A 26,854-nucleotide genomic window follows, 5' to 3' on the forward strand; every position below is an offset into this window, starting at 1 on the left:
TATTCAAATAGGGTTTTAGTTTGAAAATGGTGATTTAATTTGGCTATTCAAATGCATTTGAATGTCTAACCCAAAACGATTTTCTAATTTCACCTTGAATTTTGAAAATAATCCTAAAAATATATACCACAAGAATTATAGACTAGAAATGCAAATCAAGAATTAATCAACATATTAATATGCGAATTGAATATTCTTCTTTCACATAATTCTCACATAACTTCCGCTAACTTCTGCCATTGTCATTAGCCCACAAAGACTAAGTATGAAATTTGTTTTGTTTTAGCTTTCTATTTATCCTTGTAACCATTTTATTTTAATTCATGATATCAACACATAGCTATGATCACCATTGTTGGTGGAGGTGCATGCATAAACATCTCACTTAAGATACAAGCAATAAGTTGTTTTAGTATTTTTTTTTATAGACCCGTTTAATAACACCATTGCATTATATAATTTCGCAAGTGAATTTGAATGTTATTGTTGCTAATCATTATACTTGCGTACATTTATTTTTTTCAAATTAGTTATATTTATCCTTTAAAAAAGTAATTATTTTTTGTTTTCTAAAATGAAGTTCCACAAAATATAAATTTGTTTAATTTTAACATAAGGTAGATTGGACAACGAAATTAAATTGAAATGTTTGATATTTTTAAAAAAAATTATATTTTAAATGATTAGAATATAATAGTCATGTGCATGAATTTATTAACTTAAATCGCATTCGTCCAAAAATAATTACCAAAATCCTAACAAAATTTTAATAACATGAATCAAATTAAGTATGTTTAAGAAAGAGGTTAAAATGGACCTTTTTAAAAGTATAACCACCAAAATAGAATAATATTCTATTTGTAAGAATCAAACTATGATTTAAGGCATTTTTTTCCTTCTAATTATAATAATACTATTTTAGTATCAAAACTTCTGTCTTGGGATTACTTTATCTTATATTTCTTAATATATTCATTTTGGTTTCTTTTCTCATTACTTCTAAAATATTTATTTTGACGTTTCTACTTTTTCATATCTTAATTTTTCTTTAAGAAACCACAATAATGATTTCATGTAGATTGAATCTATAAAAGAATTGGATGGATAATAATAAAACGTAAGAGGTGACGTAGGGGTCCAACGACTAAGAGACATGGGCACACCACCAAGACCAAGATGATCATAATGCCAACCTTTCTCCTTTTTAACCCTTTGACTTGGTCAATACCCATGAAATATTTAGCATTGTGGTTCTACGTATTCCTTTCCTTCATTATTAAACGCATTATTAGATAGTTAGTTAAATTAACACTTATTTTATTTTCAAAACATCACATATTATTCATATTTAGATTTTTTTTTCTTATGACAATTTGAGAAGCTTTTTTATTTAAAAAAATATTTATCACAAAGTGAAAAGATAAAGTATTTATATTCTCAACACACATTTCAAATTTCTAATTTCCATTCTTCTCTCGACTTATTTCCTCTTAAAACTCTCTTGTCAATGGTTCATGATTGTTAGCAACTTTCAATTTTCTCTTATTTTCATTTTGTTCTTTGTTGAGTTAAAGTTAGGTAAAAGTACTTCCAAAAGTTAAATATAAAATAATATATAGACATCCAAATCCCCAAAAATTCAAATTGAATAATATGTTACACACAATCTCAACAATTTGAATAATGCAGTCATATGCTAAATTCAATATACAAAAAGAAGGTTTTCAACAAATTCAATAATTCAAACTATACAGAACAAAAAACGCAAGAGGTGACGCACTAGCTAACCCCAAGCTGCCTTTACTATAAATTAAACCACACAAAATCATATCATATCATATTCCCAACTCATAAAATCAATATGGCCATTCCAACCATCAAACTTGGGTCTCAAGGCCTTGAAGTATCAGCTCAGGGGCTTGGGTGCATGGGCATGTCCTCCTACTATGGCCCTGCTTGCCCACAAGAAGACATGATCTCCCTCATCCATCGCGCTGTTGCTGCCGGGGTTACATTCTTGGATACCTCAGACATTTACGGGCCGTTCACCAACGAGGTTCTTCTTGGACAAGCTCTCAAGGGAGATGGGGTTAGAAAGAAAGTTCAGTTGGCTACTAAATTTGGACTCCATCTTGTCGACGGCGATTTCGAGGTTCATGGCGATCCAACCTACGTGAGGGCTGCATGTGAGGCTAGCTTGGAGCGGCTCGGGGTTGATTGTATTGATCTCTATTATCAACATCGGATCGACACGAAAGTTCCTATTGAAGTCACGGTTAGTTAATATTATATTATATCTCGAGTTTGGTTTGAAGTTAGTTGTAAAAAATGTTTTACAATTCCATTGTGAGGTTTTTGAGTTTTGTTTGGATATGACTGTAGATTGGAGAGCTAAAGAAGCTAGTTGAAGAAGGGAAAATAAAATACATAGGTTTATCAGAAGCTTCAGCCTCTACCATTAGAAGAGCTCATGCAGTTCATCCCATTTCAGCTGTTCAAATCGAGTGGTCTTTGTGGGCTCGAGATGTTGAACAAGATATTATTCCTACTTGCAGGTATTAATTTCTTTTCTTTTTCTTAAGAGAAAACTCTTTCTCAATCACATCCATCTAGCAAGCTTAAATTAATCTCAAAACACATTATTAATTAATGCTATTTTCTTTTACTAAGAATGATTATAAAAAACGCACTACAATTATATATTGAACAACTTGTTGTTTGATTCCTATTAGTTGTTGGATTTCAAGTGTGAGGTTTCTCTAACTTTTTGGTCAATAAATGGAGTCAGGTAGTTATTATGGAGTAGATGTATGAGCATATATAATTCAATTAGTTAATATACATATTATTTTCTTTTAAAGTTAGAGTAAAGATTTAAAATTGAATGCACAATTTGAGTTTAAAATACAAAGTATTGCTATTTTTTAAGATTAAACTACAAGTTTAATAAACTATTATTAACATATTTTAAAAGATTCATACTCTGATCAATACTTTATGTATTCAACTAAAATTTCAAAATGTGATATATATTTAATATGTATATTATATGGTGATTTGAATTTGAATTTTCTAACAAAATTTCAGCGATTTATTATTTTCCTTTTGTCTTTTTTAGGGAATTGGGCATTGGAATTGTGGCATACAGTCCTCTGGGAAGGGGTTTTCTATCCTCAGGGGCCACCTTCATTCAAAACTTAACAGAAGATGACTACAGAAAGGTATATAATTGATCCTTCAAAACTTGTGTGAATGTTAAAATTAGACATCTAATTGTAAAAGTAGGGTGTAACAATTGTGTACTTTGAAATTAAGTTCAATTTTTACCATTTATACGAGTCGAATTTTAACAACTATATTAAAAGTTTGAGTATTCATTTTTAACGCGGGTAGAAGTTGAAGTGTCAATTCTTACCATAGAAGGTTTGAGAGTATAATTGTAATTATTACCGTATCTCAAAAGTGATTTTTTGTAGCTCTTGGTTTGAAGGTGTTGTATTTATATGGTATTAGAGGCAATAAAATCTCAAAATGAAAATAAGGTGTTATTTTTCGAGAAAAAGCTATGAATTCTTATACACTTATTATCACCATTGCTGTTATAGTTTAGGTAAACACGATTTAGGTCTTTTTCAACGATTTTCTACGTTAGGAAAATAATTTATTTCTTGTTGTGTGAAAATCAACCTAAATATTTTCGATTGCAATTCATTACAATTGATTTATAAATGAAATTTCATTATGATTACATCAATTTACATTTGTTATCGTAGTCCATTTGACGATTTGGTAAACATAGCCTTAATCATTTGCGTTTTTTAATCCTTTTGACAGAAACTCCCTCGATTTCAACCTGAAAACTTGGAGCACAACAAGAGTATATTCGAGAAGGTTAGTGAATTAGCGGCTAGAAAAGGGTGCACCACATCTCAACTAGCATTAGCATGGGTTCACAACCAAGGGAGTGATGTGGTTCCAATACCTGGAACCACTAAGCTTCAAAATCTGCAATCAAACATTGAAGCTTTGTCGGTGAAACTTACACCACAAGAAATGGCTGAACTTGAAGCTTATGCATTATCCGATGGAGTTAAAGGAGGAAGATATGGTGATGACATTTCCACTTGGAGCCAATCTGAAACTCCACCACTTTCTTCATGGAAATTTTGACCTACTTCTCCAAATATACAAAGCTTTCTTTACTGAGATTATAGTATGTTATGTTTAATTACTAATACAGTATAAGAAGGGATTGTGTACTTGAATAATTTTTCATATGATATGTTGTTATATATAGAGAGAGAGGTTGTTAGTGTGTGGTGTGTTTTTCAATAATAAAAAGTTATTTAATAATTTTTATTTGGTAGAACAAAACCATAAATGAATATTAATTGGGGATAAAATAATATTTGGACATGACTCATTCATCCGTTCTACTTTAAAATTATGTGTTGGTCGTCATTCTTTCATTTGATTTGTACTCTCGATAGTGTTGCTCAAGACAAGACCCAAATATAACCCTAAAGCCTACGTGGTATCAAGAAGGACAATATAGACCAATTGAAAAATAATCAAGGTAAGTTTTTAGACAAACACTTTGCAACCTTGACCATACAAAACATCTATAATACCACCCTTAATTCTAGAACTAGTGTGTGTGAACTCAAGTATATAAAGAACTTCATTCAACCATCTCAAATGAGAGAGTAGATAGTCTCGAAGGAGACATCAATCCTAGACCGATCCTATCCATCATTGTACAGTAGGTTTGACACGATGATCTCTTATGTATTGTTAGCTCTAGCTCGAAGAACAACCAGAAATCAAAGAGAAGTGAGTCAAAGGTAAAGGCACGACCATCAACATACCCTATTCTTCTAAAGTTGCAGTGATAGTCCGTTGTATAATACCAAGGAGCTTCGTTGATTACAGGCTTCATCTTCATCCAGAGATAACACAACCTCATCCAACTCTGACCCCAATCCCTCCCGCCCATCGAATTCACGAAGCCCTAACAACGTTTCCATCGGTATTTCTTCACGCCCCGCCCTATCCTTCTCCTCAAAATCTCTATCCACGGCCATTAATTTCTCTTCCCAACCTTTCCCAACGGAATTTCTGTTTCCCGGCCTGTTGAATCTCGAAGGAACAGCACCGATCCTCGGAACGCAAGCTTTCGAATCTCGCCTCTCCTTCAACTCCATCATCTCCGACGCTGCCGATCTCGAGTTAAACACGAACCTCCTCTTCGGCACTTGATTCAGAGTAATTTTTCGTCCCTGAAATCGCATTCCATTATTGGAGTTTAGAGGCACAGTAGAAGATTTCAGTTCTTCCTTCCGCGGTGAAATCGCGAACCAGTTCCAATCCTCCATCGACTTCCATTTGATTTCATGTTCGAGCGGCCAGAACAACGGTCCGTCACGAATCTCGCCATCAGCATCTTCTATTGCTGCTAATTTCACTTCGAAATTAAACCCGCTACGGAATGAGGGACTCGGAAAGTTAGACTGAAACCAATCGAAATCAAACTCTCCGTCAGGAATCAGCTTGGAATCTTCTCTTTCAAGATTCAGCAAGAAAGCAGGGGATGAGTTCAAAAAATTCCAGCGGTTGTTGGAATCTAAAAATAGCCGTATCTCTGCAACTTGTTCATCGGAACTATTGTAGGCGTGGATCTGATCAGCGGTAAGGGAAGAGATCTCCATTGAATAGTAATTAATTATAATTGTTATTGTGTGATCATGGAAGCTGTGTGGATTTCTGACGAGATGAGTTTTGCAATTTGCAATTTGCATTTGAATTAGATTAATGGGTTGAATGTTTGAATGAAGAAGTAAATGATAGTGAAATAATTGAATTATAATAGAAGATGAATTTTAACGGGAGAGTGATAGAGATCACTTAAAACAATAATAATAATAATGTTGGAAGTTTCATTATTAAGAATTTAAAAACAAAGTAAATTGGATTTTCTAACTCAATCATGCTTACTCTAAACAAAATCAATGAATAAACCAAAATTTAAAAAAAAAAAAAAAAAACTAACAACAATAGTTTTAAAAAAGGATGTGTTGAAAAACTTGACTAACAATTTAATTACTTAACAAAAATGAAAATGATTGTAGGAGTGATTTATTCTATCCAAATGGTAAAGATCGAATAAGGTATGTTTGAATCTTTTAAATTTTTGTTCTTTTTGATTGAATCTCGGGTTAAATAAATTTCTTACTATGCTGACCCACCCACACACACTTCTTTTGGAAGTGTTGAGTTTATAATTTTTCCATGTGTTTACTTTAGTTATGTTTGTCTTTGTTTAAAGTTTGCAATTGACATAAAAGATATTTGGTATTTAATATTTGAGTTTTAAGAAATTTTAGTTATATGTGATAGTAAGTTTAAATAATCTAAATTAATAAAAAAATAAATAAATATTGACAATCCAATCCAAGGTTGGGTTGGAAAGATCTTTGAGATTGTCAACTTGACCAATTCAAAATTTCGATTTACTAAAAAAATCCATGACCCGACTTAAATTCACCCGGAAGCTGCAAAAAAAAAAAAACTATAGAAAAAAATGACTTATTTCGAAGACCAAAAAACTAGCAAACAAAGAACAAGTATGACTTTGAAAATATTTAATAATATGTTATGACTTATTAAAAAAAAACTTTAAAAACTATATGATCTATAAGTATAAATCTGATTTTTATGTGGGGAGGATTTATATGACTAATACACAATCGAAAATTGAAACAAATAAAGTGTTGATAATATTTATTGTCAAAGTGAGTTTAGTTCAATTGAGATAGACTTCCAAATTACAAAGTATAAAGATAACATTATTGTCAAATTGATATCAACCTAGCAACAATTGAATTGGTCTTCCACCCTAGTTTGTTTGATTGATTCTAAAGGATAACGGTACTAATAAAGATTGATCCATTAATAAAATTTGGATTGGATGAATTTGGCCGGTAGAAGTTGAATTTAAGACAATTTAATTTTGATGTGTAGTAATGTAAAGCTATAAATTGGTTTAGTTTATACTAAAAGATATGACTAATAATTGCACACGTGGCAAGCAGAGAGCAAAGGTGAGAGAATATCCGTACAACTTCTGGTGAAGATGCCGATGAAACTACCGACCAAAATCCGGCCATTTCTTCCTTTCTCGACTTTCAACCTTCACAATCACACGTGCTATCTCCAACCCCAATCGCTCTTTTACCGAAAGTACGCTTGCCTTTCCCTTTCAATTACGTCACTGCCACCATCTCAACTGAGTCAAAAGTGACTCAAATCGTCTGGGTAAATTCGAAAATAGCGAGAACTTGAAGGGGCAGTATGGAAAAACTTTGGTGTTTGGAGTGCAGGTCTGAATCGAAGCTTCTCTGTTCAGCTGTGAAAATTTCTTTCTTGGCGTTGTATTCTCTTTTTGACTTTGATTCTAAACCGAACCCATATCTCTTTTCTTGTGAAATTCTTGAGTTTCCTCATGCCTATTCATATCTCTGACTATAATACTTTTCTGGGTCTTCGATCGTCTCATAATTTCCTTCGATTTTCCCTTTCCCATTCAAGTAGCTTCCTGGGTGAGTTGCTTTCTTTGCTTTTATGGCTTTTTTTTTCTTTTTTTTTGCGTTCTTTGTATTTGGTGATTTGGGTTTGATTGTTTTATTGCCTTGTTGTGTTAAAGAGGTGTAATTTTGTTTTCTGGGTCTTGGATTTTTGGGATTTTGATTGAGTAATCGGACTGTTTAGATCAGCTTCTTCGTTCTTAATTGTTGCCAGGCTTGATTGCTATTCAACAACTAAGGCTTTGGGTTGGATTTTCTAGATACAGAGATTGAATTTCTAGTTTGATTGGTATTTTGGGTAACTTCATTGTTCGGTGTATTTGTTTTCATTGGATATGAAGTGCTGTGTGTGATTTTGTCCTTCCCCTTTTCAGATCTTCAAACCTATATGTTTACATGAAACTGGAGGTTACTTTGGATTTCAATTTTGATGGATCAATACATGATTCATTTTCATTCTCCTTTGTTTTTTTTTCTAAAAGAAAGCTATTTGGTGGTCTATTAATGTTTATGGTTATGGTTGGTGATTTTGGCTACCTTTTTGAGGAAGTTCTTTTTCGATTATTTCCATCTTAGTTTTGAAACTGCTTTATTTTTATGTATCATTTTAATTCGAACTATTAGAATATAATATTTGAGCTGGTACTTGCTGTGCAATTTCAAATGATACTACTATTTCTCAGTATACGTGGACTATGATAACAATGCTTGTTTGGGGAATTGTGCGTCGTGTGAGTATGTGTATTATAATTTTTATGATACATTTGAGCATCTAAATGAGCTAGATTAATGCATGAAAATAATATGCATCACTAATAGAAGTTTTACTTGATCTCTTTACCAACCGGCTTTGGTCCTTCCATTTATTTATTTATGTTTATTCAATTGCTGAGTGTGATAGTATGTAGCGAGATCTCATCTATAAAGGACCACATTTCTTGTATATATATAGCTGCAAAATCAAATTGCTAAGTTTCTCATAAGATGCTACTTCATTTCCAGTTTTTGACAGCTAGATGATTTTATGTCCGTTTTTATTTGTTTGGAGAACAATTTTGCCAATCATATATATGCAGAAGTTTACCGTAACAAACTTCAGTTTGGTGCCTCTTTTGTGTCTCCATTTATCTTTCTTCTTTCTAGCAAAGGGTTTCTTGGACTTGAATAGGAAGATTATATATGGAAGAGTTAGATTAGGACTACGAGAGAGGTGGTTTTTAATATTTTTTATCATGGTTGACAGCCAATATAGAATGGCTGGCCGGTAGGCGATACCTTTTCTAACTTTGATCTAAGTGCCAGAATGATTAGGAAATGGCAAGTGGGAGTGTCTCCTCTAGGTGAAGACAATTATGAACTAAAAATATTTTTGAAGAAATTATGGAGCTTGAAGAAGATGGAAAGAAACAGAAACAAAACTTGGAGAGAGATTAGTTAACAAAACTTAGAAAGAAACAGAAACAAAAATTGATAAAAATGATTGGAGAGAGATTAGAAAACCTGGAGTAAAGCTTTGTCTCCTCCATGTATCCCTGCTCCTCTGTAAAAGAGAATGTTCATATGTAGAGGCAAACAGTAGTTAACTGCCCCTAGAGCACCCATTTTTCTTTCCCTGCTATTAAACTCTTGGTCTCTGAGCCCACTAACTGTCTCTCAGAGTGTGCTGAGTTCTTCAAAGTCCTTTGGGATTTTACTGTTGTGATCACCATGCTGATTCTACAATAATTGTTTCACGTTCAAGATCACTTAAAACGTCAAGCTTGTTGGATCCATGGTTTATGTTAAACCATTTCACCCTCGAAGTGGGAACTTTATTTCCTGGTAAAAATCAAGAAAAAATGAACCTCACGCTCAAGTAAAGGGCAGTTAACTTCAAAAAGTGAAATTCATTTATTGCCTCACCTCTGTCATTTCTCTAACCTTCTTGTGTTGGTTGTTGGATTTAAATTTTCATTATCATTTAACATATGGAATGAGGACAGTTTGTGCTACTAGTGAGTTGTGTAAAAATTTTATTCAATGCTACTGTCAAGACATTATCTTTGGAGATTTTCAGAAGCTTCCATTTTCTGAGTCTTTAACTAGGCTCAAATTCCCAGGAGGGACTTTAGTTTTGGTTTAGATCTCAATGCCTTTCAATCTCAATTGGTTTCCATGGAAGTTTCTTCGCTCATTGTGTAGTCTTGCCATGGTTGCTAAATATTTTCTCACTGATGTTAGTTGTTCTCTGGTCCTATTTCAAGATATCTGAGGAGGTGTTAAAATTAGGCAAGGTCTTTCAAGTTTCAACCTCAGTTGGTAGAAGTCATTCTTTCGAATAATGAAGATTTCTTTTTTTCCAAAATTTACTTAACTGTTTGAGTACTGTTGAATGTTGATGTTGGCATGATGGAATCTAACACTGTTGACCTCCCTCCGGTCAATACAAGTAACCTTACATAACCTGATAAGTGAAATAGCTTCTTTCGTAGTTATAATGTGGAAACTCTCCTTCGTTGGAAGTGCTCCTTAGGCTGAGACTTCTCCAAGTGGATCTCAAGTGTCTACGGTCCTCTCTCCTACCATGGAAGGAACCATTTTATGGATGAGCTTGAAACTCTCGTGGTAATTTTGATCATCTGGTTATTGAGTGACACCATATGCTTTGATTTAATGAGCTAATCTGGTCCAATGGTAGGGATCAACAAGTTTTCTCCCTAATTATCAAGAGATTTCGTAATTAGAATATGCTGATGAGTTTTGCCAATTTGCATCTCTCTCTCTCTCCTTTGTAAACCCCTTGATTTGTTGGGGTTGGAGCATTCCTTATCTACCCTGTTGTGAATAAAGTTATTTTTCCTATATAAAAGAATGATCTACATCGTGATGAGGTTTTGGGTCTGGGTGAGAATAGTAACCACTTTTTGTTTATAAATTGTCCTTACAATGCGCAGGTATCTTTTAATTCCTTGAGGTATAATGAGAGCGCCATCACTACTTTCACAGTGCTTGCCTGGCTTGTTGCCGCAAGATAAAGGAAGCCACAGCTCTCCTTCCATTTCAGAGAGAGATGTCCACCTCCCCTCACCGGCTGTTGAGATTCTCCCTTCAAAGGTAATTCAATTCATTTACACCTATCTTCCTGTTATTGCAAAGCACCCCTTATAATTGTGAAAAACTATTTTTAGTTATCAAACCAATATTAACTAGGTCATTTCAATTAACCCATCTGTTTGTTTTTCCATTTTACACCTACTTTTGGAATACCATTAACACTTCCTTATCTTTTTTATCAGACAGCTCATCCATACAAATATGCAGGGGAGAACGTAGATTTGCAAGGTCTCAATGTTTTTAAGGTATCTATTTCATTCTTTTATACTGGGAGGGTGATGGGATTCTCTTACACTAGAGGTTATCTAAATTATACATTTATACTATATTGTTTGTTCGATGGTTAGTTGCCTTCTATTTTTCACTCTGAAACTTGATTAACATGAAACCAAATTTCCAGTAAGATTTTTGCTTTTCCTGGATTAGATAACTAGAACAAATTTTAATGGAGTTCTTCATTTGTGCTAATTGGCATCCATCTCTCCAGGGCAGAGTTAGTGTAGCTGATATAATTGCCTTTAACGGCTCGGAATCTACATCTTCAAAACCTGAAGGTATTTTTATGCTTTCTACCCTCGTAATTACCTGAAATCTAATTTTTCTTTTCAAAATCTGTTTTAAAAGCAAGTATTAAGGCTGAAGTATATCTTTATTATGTAGGTCATCTGAAATCGTGGGACAGTTCCATTGATCTTGTAAATGTCCTTAAGCATGAGATTCGTGATGGACAACTGAGCTTTAGGGGTAAAAGAGTACTTGAGGTAATAATCCTTCATAGTAATTTTAGAATAGGACAAAATCGCTTGAACTTTTTAGTGTCCTCTAGTTGTAAGTATAATTTTTATGTTGGTTGTAATAATTTTACAACTTCGGGGATGACATTGCAAAGCTTTTTTTTTATATGGTCAATGTACTGACATTCTCTTCCATCCCAAGGTTTGTTTATTAATTATTGTGCATGACTAATTATATCACGAAATATCTTTTGTCTTAGGTGAATGATCGTGTGTTTTTTAATTGTTGATTCCTCGTTTCATTGCATTCCAAATGTTTATATGTTTCTGTTTCCTATATGCAAAAAGTAGCATACACGTGATTTTTACGCTAAACTCTTTAGTTTGTGTTTTGCAGCTAGGTTGTAGCTATGGACTTCCTGGGGTTTTTGCTTGCCTCAAGGTACCTTTAAATAATTTTTTATTCATTTCTGTTCGTACGTTCGTTAATAGTATGCACCATGTCTGTTACTAGTTAACATATGTTGGTTTTACTTTGTTAAGTTTTCTGTTGCGCTTTTATAGAGTTCGAACTGTTTGACAGTATTTAAATCATTTTTCTAATTCATTCACCATTAGTTTATTTATTACGACATGGTATAATGTAGACTAGGACGTCGAGTGCAAGTTTGATTGACTGAAGCATCATTTGGATACATTCTTAGATTTTATATATCCATACTATAATTATAATAAAGATATACTGACATGATTTGTTATTGATTTTTACTATTCATTTCGTTTACTAGTATTTAGATGTTCAAATGGTCTTTACACTGGAGTTTGTAACAACAACTATTTCTACATCAAAATCTTTGTTTATCTGTTGAGAAGTCAATTAATACTTACTAGACTCTAACCGAGGAAGCACAGACTCTTTCATGTCAAATATATGTTGGAAACCGATTCATTTCAACATGCTTCCAAAGATGTGTCTAGCACGTGAAAAATAAAATATCTTATTTTATTTCTATTTTTCTCAATTTCGAACACACAAAGGACACACTTGGGACGAAATATTTAACCGACATCATTACTACACCATTAGCCAACCTATTACTTATCTTATTATGATCCACCCTAAAATCTAACCCAACCTTGAAAACTTATCTGAAGTATGCGTTTATTTACATCATGATCTTCTTGAAATACATAATCCGTGGAGGTTTACTTTAGAACTCAAAGAACACAATTGTACAACCTATAGAACAGATCCTATTCAAGGTGGAAGGTCGTTTGTGGTGGTTTACTTTGGAGGTTGTAAGTTTGTAACAATGTAGTATTGGGGATTGTCCATAGTGGAGCGCTTAGCTAGTGGCTTTTACGTATTGGTTACTGAAGCCATAAAATACATCAACTGAAAAATGTTGAAATAAGGAATGGGGTTTTGTCGGTTTAGTAGGAAGTAAAAAGTGAAGCATGTTTGTTTTAAAATTATATAGAGGATGAATTATGGCAGTGCATTTCCTTCCTTAAGCAACTGTGCTAATACCTCAGTTTTCAATGTTGTTACAGGGAGCAAGCATAGTACATTTTCAAGACCTGAGTGCAGAAACTGTTAGATGCACAACCATACCGAACGTTCTTGCCAATCTCGAACAAGCTCGGGACAGGCAGAGTAGACAGCCAGAGAGTCCTTTAACTCCATCTCGACACACTTTGGCCCCATCAGTACATTTTTATGCTGGTGACTGGGAAGAGCTCCCAACAGTTTTATCTGTTGTTAGAGGTGATGGATTCGAAGCACCCACCGGAATGAGCTTGAGTTTCTCCGAAGAAGATTTTATGGATGGTTGCAGCAGTCAAGATGGTAGCATCATCGGCCACGAGTCTTCCTCAAGGAGATCGAGGAAACTATCAGGAAGTCGAGCATGGGAGAGGGCTAGCGAGGCCGATCAGGGAGAAGGTGGATACGACGTCATTTTAATGGCAGAAATCCCATTTTCGCTTAACTCTTTGAAGAAGCTATATGCACTGATAAAAAAGGTAAAGTCTCTAATAAAGAACTTCAATACTTTATGGAATACAAACATCTAATACCTTTGGAAAATGGTCGCTTTTTGTTGAAAATTAGTGTGTGAGACCGCCCTATGGTGTGCTGTACTTGGCCACAAAGAAGAATTACGTCGGTTTCAATAGCGGTGCAAGGCATTTGAGGAATTTGGTCGATGAGGAAGGCGTTTTTGGAGCTCACTTGGTGAAGGAGATGACCGACCGAGACGTTTGGAAGTTCTTTCTCAAGTGAAAGAATGGAAAAAGAAAACAGGACAAACTCTTGAAGAAACCATGGGGTGAAGTCCATGTGCAGGTGCCTTTTACTACAACATTCAAGTTTTATGTAATAAATTTTTTATCACAAAGCATATGTTTTTAAGGGAGTTTGCTTAAGTTAGAATGGGAATTGTTTAGTCAGTGGATCATTTATTATTATACTTCTTTGATTGTATAATCTGTCTTTTTCTTTCTTTAATTTCTTATCAATTTTGTGAGGATTCTCCTTGCTATTGCTGTAAATTAAACACTCAGTAAATCAAAAGTTCAATGTTCTTATTATTTTATTTCATTATTTTATATATATATATATTTTGTTAATGCCATGGTTTAGCTTTGATTTGGTTATAATTATATTTTTTAGATTGTTCTTCTAGTTCTAAAAGGAACACTTGAAAGTCAAAATATTGTTTTGGTGTTATTTGGAAACTATTTCTAAAATATTTTTTTCTAACTTGAATTTATATGAGCATTTTCTTTTGAATATAGCAAAATAGTAAAATTATTTTGCTATATTTTATTATTTAAAATAATCTCTTTTACTTACAACTCTTGGTGGAATCTTCACTTCTTATTAAATATTGAACTATATATAATCAATATAGAATTACATAATTTTTTTAATCTAAAATATTAGAATATATCATATCAGCCAATCAAGAAAGAAAAAAAAAAAACTTTTATTCAAATAATGAAGTGAGTCTACAAACCTACATTATTAATAACACCTTAGTAATTATTTTTGTCTATTTAAACTTACTTTAATTGATAAGCTACATAAATCAATGGTTAGATTCTTCGCAACGTCGAACAATTGAAAAGAAGATCTTCCTTTCAAACATCCTATTCTTTGGTTGTACCTATTTCCACGTAGTTCCTTCCATTACAATGTAATAACAACAATCATATGATTGTGAATTTAAAAAATTTGATGTAATTCAAGTTTCATCAAGATATTTTTCATTGCAGATTGTAATAATGAAAAACTCACAATGTCAATCTTGAGAGATGTGGTGGTATCAAAGAAGACGACATAGAGAGCCCAGTACCCATCTTGATCAACCAATCTGCGGTTTCCAAGAAGCAAATATTTGGAACTTGAGCGTGCAAAAATGGACCCTTTTTAGATTGGATTGTTCTACTTCTACTTATTACCATGTTTTTTGCTTGTCCTATTCGAATACCGGCGCTTTCAATCACATTTGCTCGAAGAATTACATGCAGCGCCATGTCGAAAGGAAGTTCGTCCTCCTTGCCAACAAGTTCGAACGAAGTCCCTCCAAACCCGGGTTCTTAAAATCTTCTACTCGATCATGTTTCATTTTCCGCTTAATTCTTCCGTCTATGTTAATCTTATGGGTATTTCTTATCTGGGTTTTCACTGATTTTAGGAATTTCGAGTGTTAAGTCCTCGAATGGCGTTTCTGAGCCTGAAACTCGGGTATTTGTGAGGAGAAGAGTGAAAAAGATTGCAGAAAGTCAAGATAGTGGGTTTGAAGTTGAACCTAAAATCGACACTAAAGTAAGAGCTTCACCATTTTTCTTTTCATCTTCCAAATATATCTTTCATCCTGGAAAATGGGCCTTTTTAGCTTTAGATGGTCGTTTTTATGGCGGTTACCTTTGTTAAGACTATACAGGCATATTGTTTTTCTTGGGTTTTGGGGTTTGGGCTTTTTACTCTCTGTGTGTCGCTCTCTGTTTCACTCATAGTTTAGTTGATGCATTCAGTTAATGCTATATAAGCTCACAAACATTCATAGCCTTGCCGGTATTGTATTCTAGAAACTTGTTTGATTAGATTATAATTCCTCTGTAGACAAAAGTCAATGGCGAAAGTTAATTAGTTGAACTTCTTATCTTTTCACTGTACAGCGCTCCTGTCCTCCTAATATTGAAGATTTTGCATTCAAAAGAACAAAGGATTCCCCTGGATCAAGTAATTTCTTACCTAAGTAGCACTTTTGCTTGTATGAATTTAGCATTTCCACTGGATGACCAATGCATCCAAATTATGAGAACCCTCCCATCTGACATCCTTTTTAATGAATTGGCACTGCAGGGAAGTTAAAGCCTCCTCTAGATCTTCTTCTCAACGGAATTGAAGATTCTAATCCAACTACACATAAAGGCAAGGCAGAACGAGGTGATTGATAATTTTTTTTTCTCCGGTGGAATTTGTGCTGTGTATGCATTTAGTAGAGATTTGATGTGGCAAGTCACTGATTAAGAGAGTACATTCCCCCAGAATTTTGATTAGTTAATGTTAGGTTAGTTAAGTACTTAACGTAATTATTAGATAAGTTTCCTAAGAAAAACAATGAATTATGGTATAGGTAAACCACCTGTGAATTGGGAAAAAGTTCTTAAAGGAATTCGGGAAATGAGGTCCTCTGAAGAAGCTCCAGTAGATACCATGGGATGTGGACGAGCTGGTAGTACTCTTCCTCCCAAGGTAAATTCCATATTTTGAATGGACACCCCAGTTTTACTTAGTGTAGTTGTATACTTCTTTTCAAGATCTATTATCGTCTCAAGTTTGAACTTCAAATTTTTAGAGGCACGATGGATGGTTACTTTTTAACCTTTTGTTTCCTATCTTTCTTCACTTGATGCCAAGAAAATCTTTCAAGTAATCCTAAATGCTATCTCTGGCACGAACATTCATTTTTTTTTATGCATCATGAATCTGTGAATACATCAATAATCAGATGTGAAGATGACATGATAACGCTTATATTACCAATCAGTAGCCTGTTGGTCTTTAGAAGTAAATACCTTTTGAATGATAGAGATTATGGTGGATCTGGCCACCAAAATGTTTTCATCCCAGATTTAACAGGGGCACCAAGGAGCTAGCTAGGTGCTTTAGTAACACACTTCACGTTCTTTTTCTTTTGCTTTTTCTTTTTCTTTTTTTCTGTGGCCTTGCGGTCACTATATACTGATAACAGAAGACTCGTTGCTCTTTTCATAATTGTATTTGATATCTACAGCATTATATAAACCAATAACTACTCATTTACTTTATTTATATTAGGAAAGAAGATTTGCTGTCTTGGCATCTTCTCTTCTCTCAAGCCAAACCAAAGACCACGTGACTCATGGCAAGTTCTTGTACTCTGAAATCATTGGTTGATTATTTTAATTTAACACACTTTCCTTGACTGTTTCTGAAAATTCATATGATTATTGATTACTTGGTCTTTCAAGCAACCAGTAAACAAAATTTTTAAGGGGAGGAATGTTCCTTCACGCTTTGAATATCTGGTGGTTTTTTACCATTTCACCATTTCGAGAGGTTCACTCCTTGGCCAACACCAACATCACTCCTGTAAGTACAACCATGATTTTATCCTCCATGTCTGGTGGTTCCCCTTTTGTCAGTTACCAAATGCCCGTGCTCTTATCTTTTTCAACTTTCCTCCTTATGCTTTCATGATTCTTCCGTTGTGCCCCACAGTTTTTATGCCTCATTCTCAATTGTTCATCCAGCAATCAGCCTTTCTTTGGATGTTATTCATGAGATCCTAACTCACTGACTGTAAACCTGCCAATTTGAAATTTTCCCTTCCAGAAATTACCAAAGAGTCAAAGAAAAAGACTGCCTGTACTGTTTTCAGAGTAGCTGTTACTATCTTTGATAGCTTTTAATAGGGTTTGATGTTGTTCTCAGAAACATGTTTTAACCCTTAAATCTTCGGTTAGGGACTATATTTTTTTTTTCCATATGATGGTGCTTTCTCAGTGCCTAAAAATGTCACCCTGCCATCAAATCCTGTATCATGAGATGGCAGAACAAAAGGAAATTCTGCTACGAACATCAGTTGAACAAATTATTTTCTTAGCTTTTATTCCAGAACTACAGATTTAAATTACAGTTTTCTTGACGTACTTATAAGTTATTAATTATAATGTATTGGGGTGGGATAACGGAAGAGTTCTAGCTTCAAAATGTCATGCCACCCCATTGTAAAATAAATGCCTTTCAATAAGTAATGGGAGCTGAAAGAACTAGTGTCTCGTGAGACTGCTGCCTTCAAGAGGTCTGGGCTCTTCTTCTGCACAATTCAGACTACTTCTCTTCTCCCGTCTCTAATTCCTATACTCCCCTATAACCGATTTCCCATAACTACCAGCAATCAACAGCGGATCGTTACAGCCCAGGAATTGTCAAACTACCTTTGCACCACCATCACTGACAGTAAAAATTGAACCCTCAAGCTGTCCTCTTGGCATGTTTGGAAGCAGGAAAGTCTATGAAGGAGAAACAACAGGCTCAGATATATAAGTTTTTTCTTCATGAATCATGATAATAAAATAAGAATGTCAAAATTTTATATTTTGAAGGTATACTTTTAATTCTCAGGGCCGCACATTATTTGTTATTTCCCAAACCCAAAGATATCAAGCTCCCCCTTGTCTCTTCTAATATTTTTTTAATTGACAAAAGAACTTTCAGGAGTGCAGGAGCAGCATTGCGTCTCCAAGAAAGTGGTCTTCTTACAGCCGATGCCATGGACAAAGCTGATGAAGAAACCATTAAAAGTTTGATTTACCCGGTATTTGTTTTTGGAAATTATTGAGCCATGGCACATAAGTTTTCTCGTTGCATTTGAATCACGTGAACAGAAATATCTGAAAAATAGCATTTATATTTGTATGGCTGTTCTGTTTTTCACTTCTTTTCTCAACGAATGTTCCACTTTCTGCCAATAATTTAGAGTTTTTTTGTTATCCATCTTGCAGGTTGGATTTTATTCTACAAAGGCTAAGAATTTGAAGAAGATTGCAAGAATATGTCTTATGAAGTATGGTGGGGACATACCTAGATCATTGGCGGAGCTACTTCTGCTACCTGGGATAGGCCCTAAGATTGCACATTTGGTATGAATGATTGTAATTTTTTAGAAAAGAAGGAATTTACGCCGGGTAATGGGTATGCTTCCATGACTAATTATATTTCATATGTGGCATTTAGATCATGATTATGGCTTGGAACGATGTTCAGGGGATATGTGTAGACACTCATGTGCATCGCATTTGCAATCGGCTTGGATGGGTGTCTGGGAAAGGCTCAAAACAGGTAACGGTAGAGTGTGGAATGTGTACTCAACTCCACTTGTTTACTAACATGAGTAAATTCTGACTTCAGATTTGAATATCTCTTTTTCCTAACTTCAAAATTTTGCTATGTTACTGGACTTGCCTCCCTCAAGTGAATCAAATTATTCCTCTTAAGTTGTTTCATTCAATAGATTCAACTTATTGTGGCAATTATTCTTGTCATATCACATATGATTGTTTCCAAACATGTCATTGCTATAATTTACTTTCTTTTTTCCTTTCCTAGAAAACATCAACTCCTGAAGAAACTCGAGTAGGATTAGAACTGTGGCTGCCAAAAGAAGAATGGGTTCCAATTAATCCTCTTCTGGTATGTAATGTTCTTTCACAAATAGTTGCTGCCCTGGGTACCATGAGTCAATGAATTTGATGACATTGTTTCCTTGTAAATGTACTGTACCTATACTTTACCCGTAAGCAGCGATATTCTTACTCATAATTGTGCATTTGTATATCTGTATATTCACACACGGTGTAGGATGTTTACCCCTTGGGAAAACACCCTACTGCATCTACAAATTTAGTATCTAGGTAACTTCTTATTGCTATTTGTAATGATTTATGCTGCTTTTAGTTCAAAGTACACTTGAGAAAATGATTTCCAAGTAAAAATTGCAGATATATTATCAATTTTATGAGTTAAACTAACTTTGGTAAAGTAAGGGTTTGTACTTGCTCTAATCATCTGCCATTTAAACTAGTGGCCTGGGAGAAATATGCTCTTCCCCATGCCTTTTTTTTCAACAATTTTCGTTGAAAAGAATCAAAGAATACACGAGCATAGAAAAAACCTGAGTTCACAACAAAGGTCACATTCCTATGCAGGAAAGGACTCTGACTATGCAAAATAACTACTATAGAATAGTTACAAAAGTCCTTTGAAACCAAAGCCCATGAAAGAACATGAAAGCAAACGAGGGATCAAATCCTCGCTAAGGTGTTTAACCACCCCTCTAAAAGACATACTTTTCCACTCACGCCTAGAAGTCCAAAAGATCACACAAACATCCCATGAAACCATAAAAAGTGACCCTTCTCTCCACAAGTCAAATTGAGGTGGAACTCATCGATCATAGCATTAGGAATGCAATAGGCAAACAGAATTCTCAAGTTTTATACTGTACAAGTATACTTCAAATTGACAAAGTTCAATTGTTTTTTTTGTTAATGTCCTTCATTTTTAGGCTTCAGGTCTACTTTCTTTAAGCAATTAATGAGTTAGTGACTTGTGCTATTTTGCTTCCTATGATATGAAGTTTGTTGGGTTGTGTGGATTATAGGTTTAAGGAACATTCTCCCCTATAATTTCTTATTACATCTCCATTTATTGATTATTTCTTTAATTATTTTTTTTAATCATTGTTGGCATGTGAAACAGGTTGGATTTGGACAGACTATTTGCACTCCCCTTAGACCCAAATGTGGAAATTGCAGTGTTAGTGACCTATGCCCATCCGCATTCAAAGAGTCTTCAAGCCCATCTCCCAAATTAAAGGGTTCAAGTTCTACCAAAAAGTTATGATCATCTTTCCGTGTGGATGAATATATTTACTAGTCATACATTTCCCTCCAAGTTTTTGCTTTTCTATCTTTTTTTTTGGGCACCATAATGGTTTAGAGATTTAGAGCTTCCATTATGGTTTCTATCACCAAGTGTTGATAGATAGATAGATAGGTGGATATTGAAGGATCTCAATTGGTCAGTGTTGTGTAGAACAAACATTGTTACTGATGTTATGATGTATTGATGTTCTTGGTACATGTCGTACATACCATAATTTCTTCATCATTATTATCGACTAATTCTTCATGGAACTGTTTTGTGATGCAATGTCACTGAGAATTTATAGACTTTTGTTTTACAGAAAAAAAAGATCTTTGTTATCAATTTTGGATTGGAACGTATTTGAATTTGAAGCTACGTTTTTCTTGGAGAGTATCTTCAACACCTCTAGCTTGGCGCTTAAATACACATACAAGTTAGCTTGGATTTATATATGGCACGCTTAATCTACCCTTATCTTTTAACACATGTTTTACAGACATTTTGTTTTCTATGCATATCTAAATTTGGTATCAATATAAGGTTCCTTTGGAGGAACTCTTGTTCATGGACGACTCAGAGAAAAGAAACGTGGGGTTTGAATGGTAAGCAAATTGTCTTTTAAGATAGTTAAAAATAAGTGCAAATTGATATGAATACTAAACAAAAACTCTTTTACTTCCAAATTTATTCAATGCATTTAAACAGACTGTCATAATATGTTGATAATACTCTTGTTAGTAATTTCAAATTTCTTAGTGTTGAACTCTCAGTTTGCATGCCTTCCTTCATTTAGAGCAAGTTAACTTCATTGGCTATTATCATTGATGCTAGTTTCATATCCACATAAGTGAAACACATTGTATCTTTAGTGCTCTTGACCAAAGTGGTGTCTAGCTAAGCTAGGGTAATATTGCATAGTTTGTCAATGAAATGAGTTTTCGGTACCTATATGTAACTAATATAATACTATAGCAAACACAGGCTTAATTAGGTCCGAGTTTAGTAGGCCGATGTTGCTCCTTCACTTTCAATCCTAGGGGCACATAGACGGCCCTCCCCAACAATAATAGTAATGGATGAGTTGAAACTACCGTTGGCATTGCTACTAAGAATTTACATCTTTTAAGGTTATAACTTTGAACCTCTATGGCCTGTGGCAGGTCATTTTGTTGACTAGATGCTTTAGCTTTAGTTGATAGAGTTGAGCTGAGATGATCATTCTTGACTTGAAATCATCGTGTTTTTTAAATTTTCTTACCTATTTTTGCAATGCCACATACAAATAAACCTGTCTGGGAAAAAAAGTCATAATATCAAATATATCATACCCGATATTAATATTAATTTAATCATTCTCGGGGTATATAGCAGCATAATATACACAAGTACAAATTGCGAAAGAATTATAAAGATATTGAATGTACAAAACTTGGTTTGATATTACCTGTTTTCAGTATACAAGCGAAATAGACAGTGGCTTGCCATCTAGCAAAAGAGTTTTTCTTTTTTCTTTTTAATTCTTTTGTCAATCACGTTGAATTAGAGAGTTATCTTTAGTGGCAGAGTACTATTCTCAAGATTTGGTCACCAAAAAACTGTGGATGTTGAATCCAATTCTCAACAGTGAACATTAAAATGAACCTTGAGGATGGCTAAAATGAGCTGATGAATTGAACTTGTTACTGAGGAAGCTTACTCTTCTGCCAGAGCCAATAGTTAACTCGGATTGGATCAACACGTTCCAAGATTAAACATGCAGTTTTGGCTAGGTTGGAATCTGTTTGATTGTCGTCTGGTACCCTCAAAGCATCAACAGCATCTCTGAACGCTTGGGTTGACGGGAAACCATGGGAGAGAAGATCCAACAGGGTGCTCAAAGCAAACACAAAGTTAATTCTACTTCCCAAAACTTTCAAACAGACTGAAGAAACTTGAGGAGCAATAATCCATGACTGTGTGTCACCGGCATAAAGTCCGCGCAGATATCTCCAAGAACTCTCATTTTCAGGATGAGCAAGAATGGCTTCAACAGTATAATTCACTTCAGATTCTCGCATGGATTTTAGGCCACCCAGTAAGGGAGATCTGGTTATGACAAAGTATCTCTACCACAAACAAAAAAGTGCAAGAAGGATTAAACTAATACTCTGAAAGAGATTAACTTGAGGTATATCGTTATTTAAGATTTCTTATGAAAGAAGATTATGTGTCAAACAGAAATTAGACGCCAACCATGTCAGAAAGAATTCAAGATACTTACCAAAACTAGAGGATGAAAATAATAAAGTAATTACAAGTTCAGCGGAAAGATTTTAGTTATATCCCTGACTCCTCCATTCAATATCTCACACAAAATTTTTAGTAGAAACAAGACAGTGAAGTCATTGACACCAGGGTTTCTCTGTCGCTCCAGATAAATTTGTTTCTTGAAATATGTGTTTGTCCCTTTTTTAGAAGAATTGAAAGAAACAGTCGCCTCTACAATAATGTGAAGCATGAGTTAACATCTTTTTATTGACTTTTTTTCTCTTAGATCTTGGAGCAAGCTAACGCCTTTTACTTTGCTCAATGAAAGCTTGATTTCTTTTTTAAAATAAAAATAATAAATAAAAAGATTTCACCATTCAATGAAAAGGTTATTATTTCTAAATAACTATTAAAAAGAAAGGGGAAAAGAATTCTGCCTAAGTTACTATATTTGGAAATTTGAACCACCTAACTTTCACAAACTTATCTTCATCTTATGCCAAAAACACTATTTTTAACCACCCAACTCTGCACATATTCCTAATGAAGCGCCTCCACATCAAAAAAATACTTCCTTTTCCAGCTATTTGGATTAAACTCAAGGAGCAAGGAGCAGATATGAAGTATGCGCTAACCTGATTCCATGCAGAATTATTAAAAACATCTTCCTTTAGAAGCTCGTGACAATAGTCAAGTTCATCTTCCCATCCACCCAGTGCCTGAAGAACCCACTGCATTATAATTAAATAAACCGTGTCACTAAGGTCTGGATGGGAAACAAATTACATTGCATAGATTAAAATACAATAACAAATGGTAGTAGATTGGAGATCAAACCTGTCTATGAGACCAAGCATGATAATTTTTGGAATCAAGGGAGATAATCTTTCTGGTGAATTCAAGCTCTTTGTTTGCAGCATCAGTTCCCAGTTTCTGAGCAACCCATCTCCTATGATGCCTGCAAAGATATTTCATAAAGATTCATGCAGGCCTATTCTGACGGAAGAGAGGATGAAAAGAACAAGTAGATCATAAATATAATGTCCGACGACATTTGAAAATCTTGACCATTCATCATGAGGGTAAAACCTTTCCAAGCTTTCTTAGCAGTCTACCCTGACTTCTGCCTTTCCACAAAGAACTTTCCATAATGATAGTCCCTCCTCTTCGTTACTGTTTGTTGCCACTGCCACTCATACAAAATATGAGAAGCCCATAAAAAGGGAACCAACTACACTAGAAGCTATTTGGAAAGTTGGAATGTAATTAGATTACTGGGAATTGATGGGTGTTGGGATGCTTGAGGAATCATGGATAGAACAAAAATGGGATTGTGAAGCGTCAAAACAGTAGAAAAGTGGATTGGGTTGAGAATTGTTGGAACAAAATGAATTTAGTATTACAAATCAACCCTAAAACACACAATCCTAACGTGAATTTTAGATTACATACAATATAGACTCATCCCATTACTATCTTCCAAACAGCCCATTAAAGGGGCTTCAATCATGTAAATGACACCTAGTGTATGATTACAAAAATGCCTAAACACTGATGCCCAAAGGAAAACTGAGAATCTAACAAGGGACCAAACATCACGGGATGAAATCTCTCTCCCCTAAAGATTCTATTCTTTCTTTCACCTCACATCTAAAAACCCCACAGAATAGCACATGCTCCAATCTGCCAAAGCTCAAATATTAAATTTGTTTTGATGATAAACTGATAAGAGATAACTTAACATAAGGAAAAAGCTACAGTGCTTTCATAAATTAAGTATGAATAAACAGTAAACAAACAGTCTTCTTTATTATAGACACATCTTTAATATCAATCAAAAGATTAAAATTTAGAAAAGAAAAGAAAAACTTCAAGCTCATTAATTCAAACATTAGGCTGACCATATCTGATAGTTTTTGGTGTTAGACTCAGCAATGTTGTCAAGGAAATTTAGTTCATCATGCAAATCAACATTAAGAGCCTCGAGTATCAAACGCCTGAAATGCCAAACCTACATAGAAGAAAGAACTTCATTTACTGACTTATAAAGGTAAAAGTAAATGAACGACCTTATATCAAAGCACATTACAACAAGCGTAGGTTTTAGAATGATCTGTATTTAGGTTGAATTAAAAAGTCTACAGGCTTTTAATAAAATAAATTGAAGTTTGAATTTAGTTCATAAGGCTGAATTGACAAGTGCTGCACCACTAAATGTAATAATTAATTGACATCAAAGGATTTTTCATGACAAAGAAAGAAGCCCAGAGGAATTATTGGATACACCATCTTTACGGATTCTTATTGCTGTAAAATCTTTTGCCTTTTTGCAACCATAATATTGATAAACTGTAGAAATTTTTTTGTAACTTCACAGGACGGTCTTTTTTTTTTTTTTTTTGTAACATTTCATATCATCAATGGAATTATCTCCTATCTAAGAGAAACAAATAAAGTAACTAAAAATATTAGTTCAAAAGGTAGAACTAGTACTAGATATCACATCCTTGCTAAGCCACTCAGGAACTCAAACTCATCTTATACACTACAAAGTCAACTTCTGTTAAATCAAATCCGAGGAAAAGAAACGTTTCAACATGATGAGACGGAGTTTCTCAAGTTACAGCTTGTTAGAGCTTTTATGCTTCCTGCGGACGGAAGGAACAACCAAATATCCAACAGCAAATCCCTCTCTGTGGAAAGGATCTATGAGTTTGTTTTATTCAAGCTTCAACTTGGTACAAATATTTGTTCTCTCCTTTAACAAATTCTAGCTTAACTGGTCTTTTGGCAAATTGGAAGGTTTTCCTGTAAAAATCATTTGGCTTTGGGAAATGGCAAAAAAGTTGGGATGCTTCGGCTCTTTGAATCTCTCTAAACTAGCCAAACAATAGTACAAAATCCTTTCAAATAAACAAGTAAGCAAACATAAAAGCCCAAAATACACAATCTTTGATTCTCCTAAGAATAAAAAAACACTCCAACCAAGGCCTCAAGGTTAAGAAGCATGAGAAGAACACGCATTAGTTGTAGTATACATTATCAAAATATTGAATAACTAAACACACTCCCTTTTCCGTATAAACATTGCAATAGCTAGTTCAAGTCAAGGAAACATCAAGTTGGAATTTTAGAAATTGCCCGACCCCAAACGAAGCAGATCATCAGTCACTCTCATCCACTCCAGTCCTTGTCCAACTCCAAACATAAATCCAATCAGGCATCAAACACAAAAATAAAAAAGAGGGTAAAAGAAATTACAGTGTAATTGCCAGGATTCATAGCAATAGCTTCCGCAGTGAGATGGAGAGAACGAGGAGAACGCTCATCTGCTCGATAAACAGCTCGGAAGTAACCCATGAGCTCAGAGAAGTCTTCTTTGTAGGCAATCGCCACAATCGGATTGGGACCATCGTCCTGCGGAAGCGGAGTTACGTCGCACCACTCTCGTCGCTCGCTGATGGGTAAGGTGTCATCGAAATCCATGGATATTGCTGGGAAAACACGCAATCGGAACCAGAAAAGTTGAGGAAAGATGAAGAATCAGAGATTGAGTGGAAGGAAATTAGGGATCGTGAAGAGTTTCCTGAGTAAGACTGTGCTTCCACTTCCCATTGTAGTTCAACCCTCCGAGACCACACAGCTTACGGTACAAAGAAACGATTAGTGATTCTTCTACTTCTCTATATACACTAAACAAATACAAAAGTTTAGGGATATTTCTTTTTCCTTTTTCATATAATATTAAATCACTAAATGTATATACTTATAACCTATCACTTTATGTACTTATACATAAATAAAGGTTGTTTATATTAATTAATCACATTTTCAAAGTATATATACTATTAGGAGTTGGAAAAGGATATTACAAAATTTACTGCAAGTTAATTTCATCACTTCAACTCCTACTTCTCCTATGATTTGGAAACCTTTCCAAGGTAATATTGGTTTTGTTATTCCTTATAAATGCCCCATTTGTGTCATAGTATTTGAATTTAAAAAAAAAAAAGATAACTCAACAATAATCGAGAGGTGTTTTGATAATGGCAGAAAATAAGAATGTGTCTTTTCCTCATTCTTCTGGTTTTTCTCTTCATACTCCAACCAGTCCATCTAATTTTGATCAAAATTCAGTTACATTGGGTCCGAATATAGATGATAATTATAAGATGCCATTGGAGTTTTCTTCATGTAATTGGATAGATAATGCA

The 26,854-nt window shown here is 34.3% G+C and overlaps 5 protein-coding genes across 5 annotated transcripts; 3 read left to right on the plus strand and 2 right to left on the minus strand.

Annotated features, from left to right (window-relative positions):
• The first annotated feature begins 1,835 nt into the window (after positions 1-1,835).
• Positions 1,836-4,315, plus strand: LOC105434441 (probable aldo-keto reductase 2). The gene is made up of 4 exons (XM_011654748.2): positions 1,836-2,275; positions 2,383-2,555; positions 3,119-3,221; positions 3,835-4,315. Exons 1-4 carry the CDS (start codon positions 1,862-1,864, stop codon positions 4,168-4,170), a joined length of 1,026 nt encoding a protein of 341 aa, XP_011653050.1. The 5' UTR covers positions 1,836-1,861; the 3' UTR covers positions 4,171-4,315.
• A 44-nt stretch (positions 4,316-4,359) lies between these two features.
• LOC105435170 lies at positions 4,360-6,055 on the minus strand. The gene has a single exon (XM_011654749.2). It carries the CDS (start codon positions 5,796-5,798, stop codon positions 4,878-4,880), a length of 921 nt encoding a protein of 306 aa, XP_011653051.1. The 5' UTR covers positions 5,799-6,055; the 3' UTR covers positions 4,360-4,877.
• Positions 6,056-7,387: 1,332 nt separating this feature from the next.
• LOC101212594 lies at positions 7,388-14,012 on the plus strand. The gene is made up of 8 exons (XM_004152057.3): positions 7,388-7,598; positions 10,517-10,676; positions 10,859-10,921; positions 11,164-11,230; positions 11,337-11,437; positions 11,808-11,852; positions 12,965-13,435; positions 13,524-14,012. The coding sequence occupies exons 2-8, from the start codon at positions 10,542-10,544 to the stop codon at positions 13,692-13,694; spliced, it is 1,053 nt and encodes a 350-aa protein (XP_004152105.1). The 5' UTR covers positions 7,388-7,598; positions 10,517-10,541; the 3' UTR covers positions 13,695-14,012.
• A 645-nt stretch (positions 14,013-14,657) lies between these two features.
• Positions 14,658-20,678, plus strand: LOC101212347 (endonuclease III homolog 1, chloroplastic). Its single transcript, XM_004152056.3, has 11 exons — positions 14,658-15,009; positions 15,112-15,242; positions 15,596-15,659; positions 15,783-15,866; positions 16,057-16,175; positions 16,761-16,827; positions 18,191-18,282; positions 18,470-18,607; positions 18,702-18,806; positions 19,074-19,157; positions 20,226-20,678. Exons 1-11 carry the CDS (start codon positions 14,877-14,879, stop codon positions 20,367-20,369), a joined length of 1,161 nt encoding a protein of 386 aa, XP_004152104.1. The 5' UTR covers positions 14,658-14,876; the 3' UTR covers positions 20,370-20,678.
• Positions 20,679-21,701: 1,023 nt separating this feature from the next.
• LOC101212104 (protein farnesyltransferase/geranylgeranyltransferase type-1 subunit alpha) lies at positions 21,702-26,312 on the minus strand. The gene is made up of 5 exons (XM_004152055.3): positions 25,902-26,312; positions 24,542-24,651; positions 23,478-23,598; positions 23,276-23,371; positions 21,702-22,498 (listed from the first exon to the last, which is right to left on the minus strand). The coding sequence occupies exons 1-5, from the start codon at positions 26,124-26,126 to the stop codon at positions 22,073-22,075; spliced, it is 978 nt and encodes a 325-aa protein (XP_004152103.3). The 5' UTR covers positions 26,127-26,312; the 3' UTR covers positions 21,702-22,072.
• Positions 26,313-26,854: the final 542 nt, after the last annotated feature.

Source organism: Cucumis sativus, chromosome 4, assembly GCF_000004075.3.
Source record: "Cucumis sativus cultivar 9930 chromosome 4, Cucumber_9930_V3, whole genome shotgun sequence".
Classification (NCBI taxonomy): domain Eukaryota; kingdom Viridiplantae; phylum Streptophyta; class Magnoliopsida; order Cucurbitales; family Cucurbitaceae; genus Cucumis; species Cucumis sativus.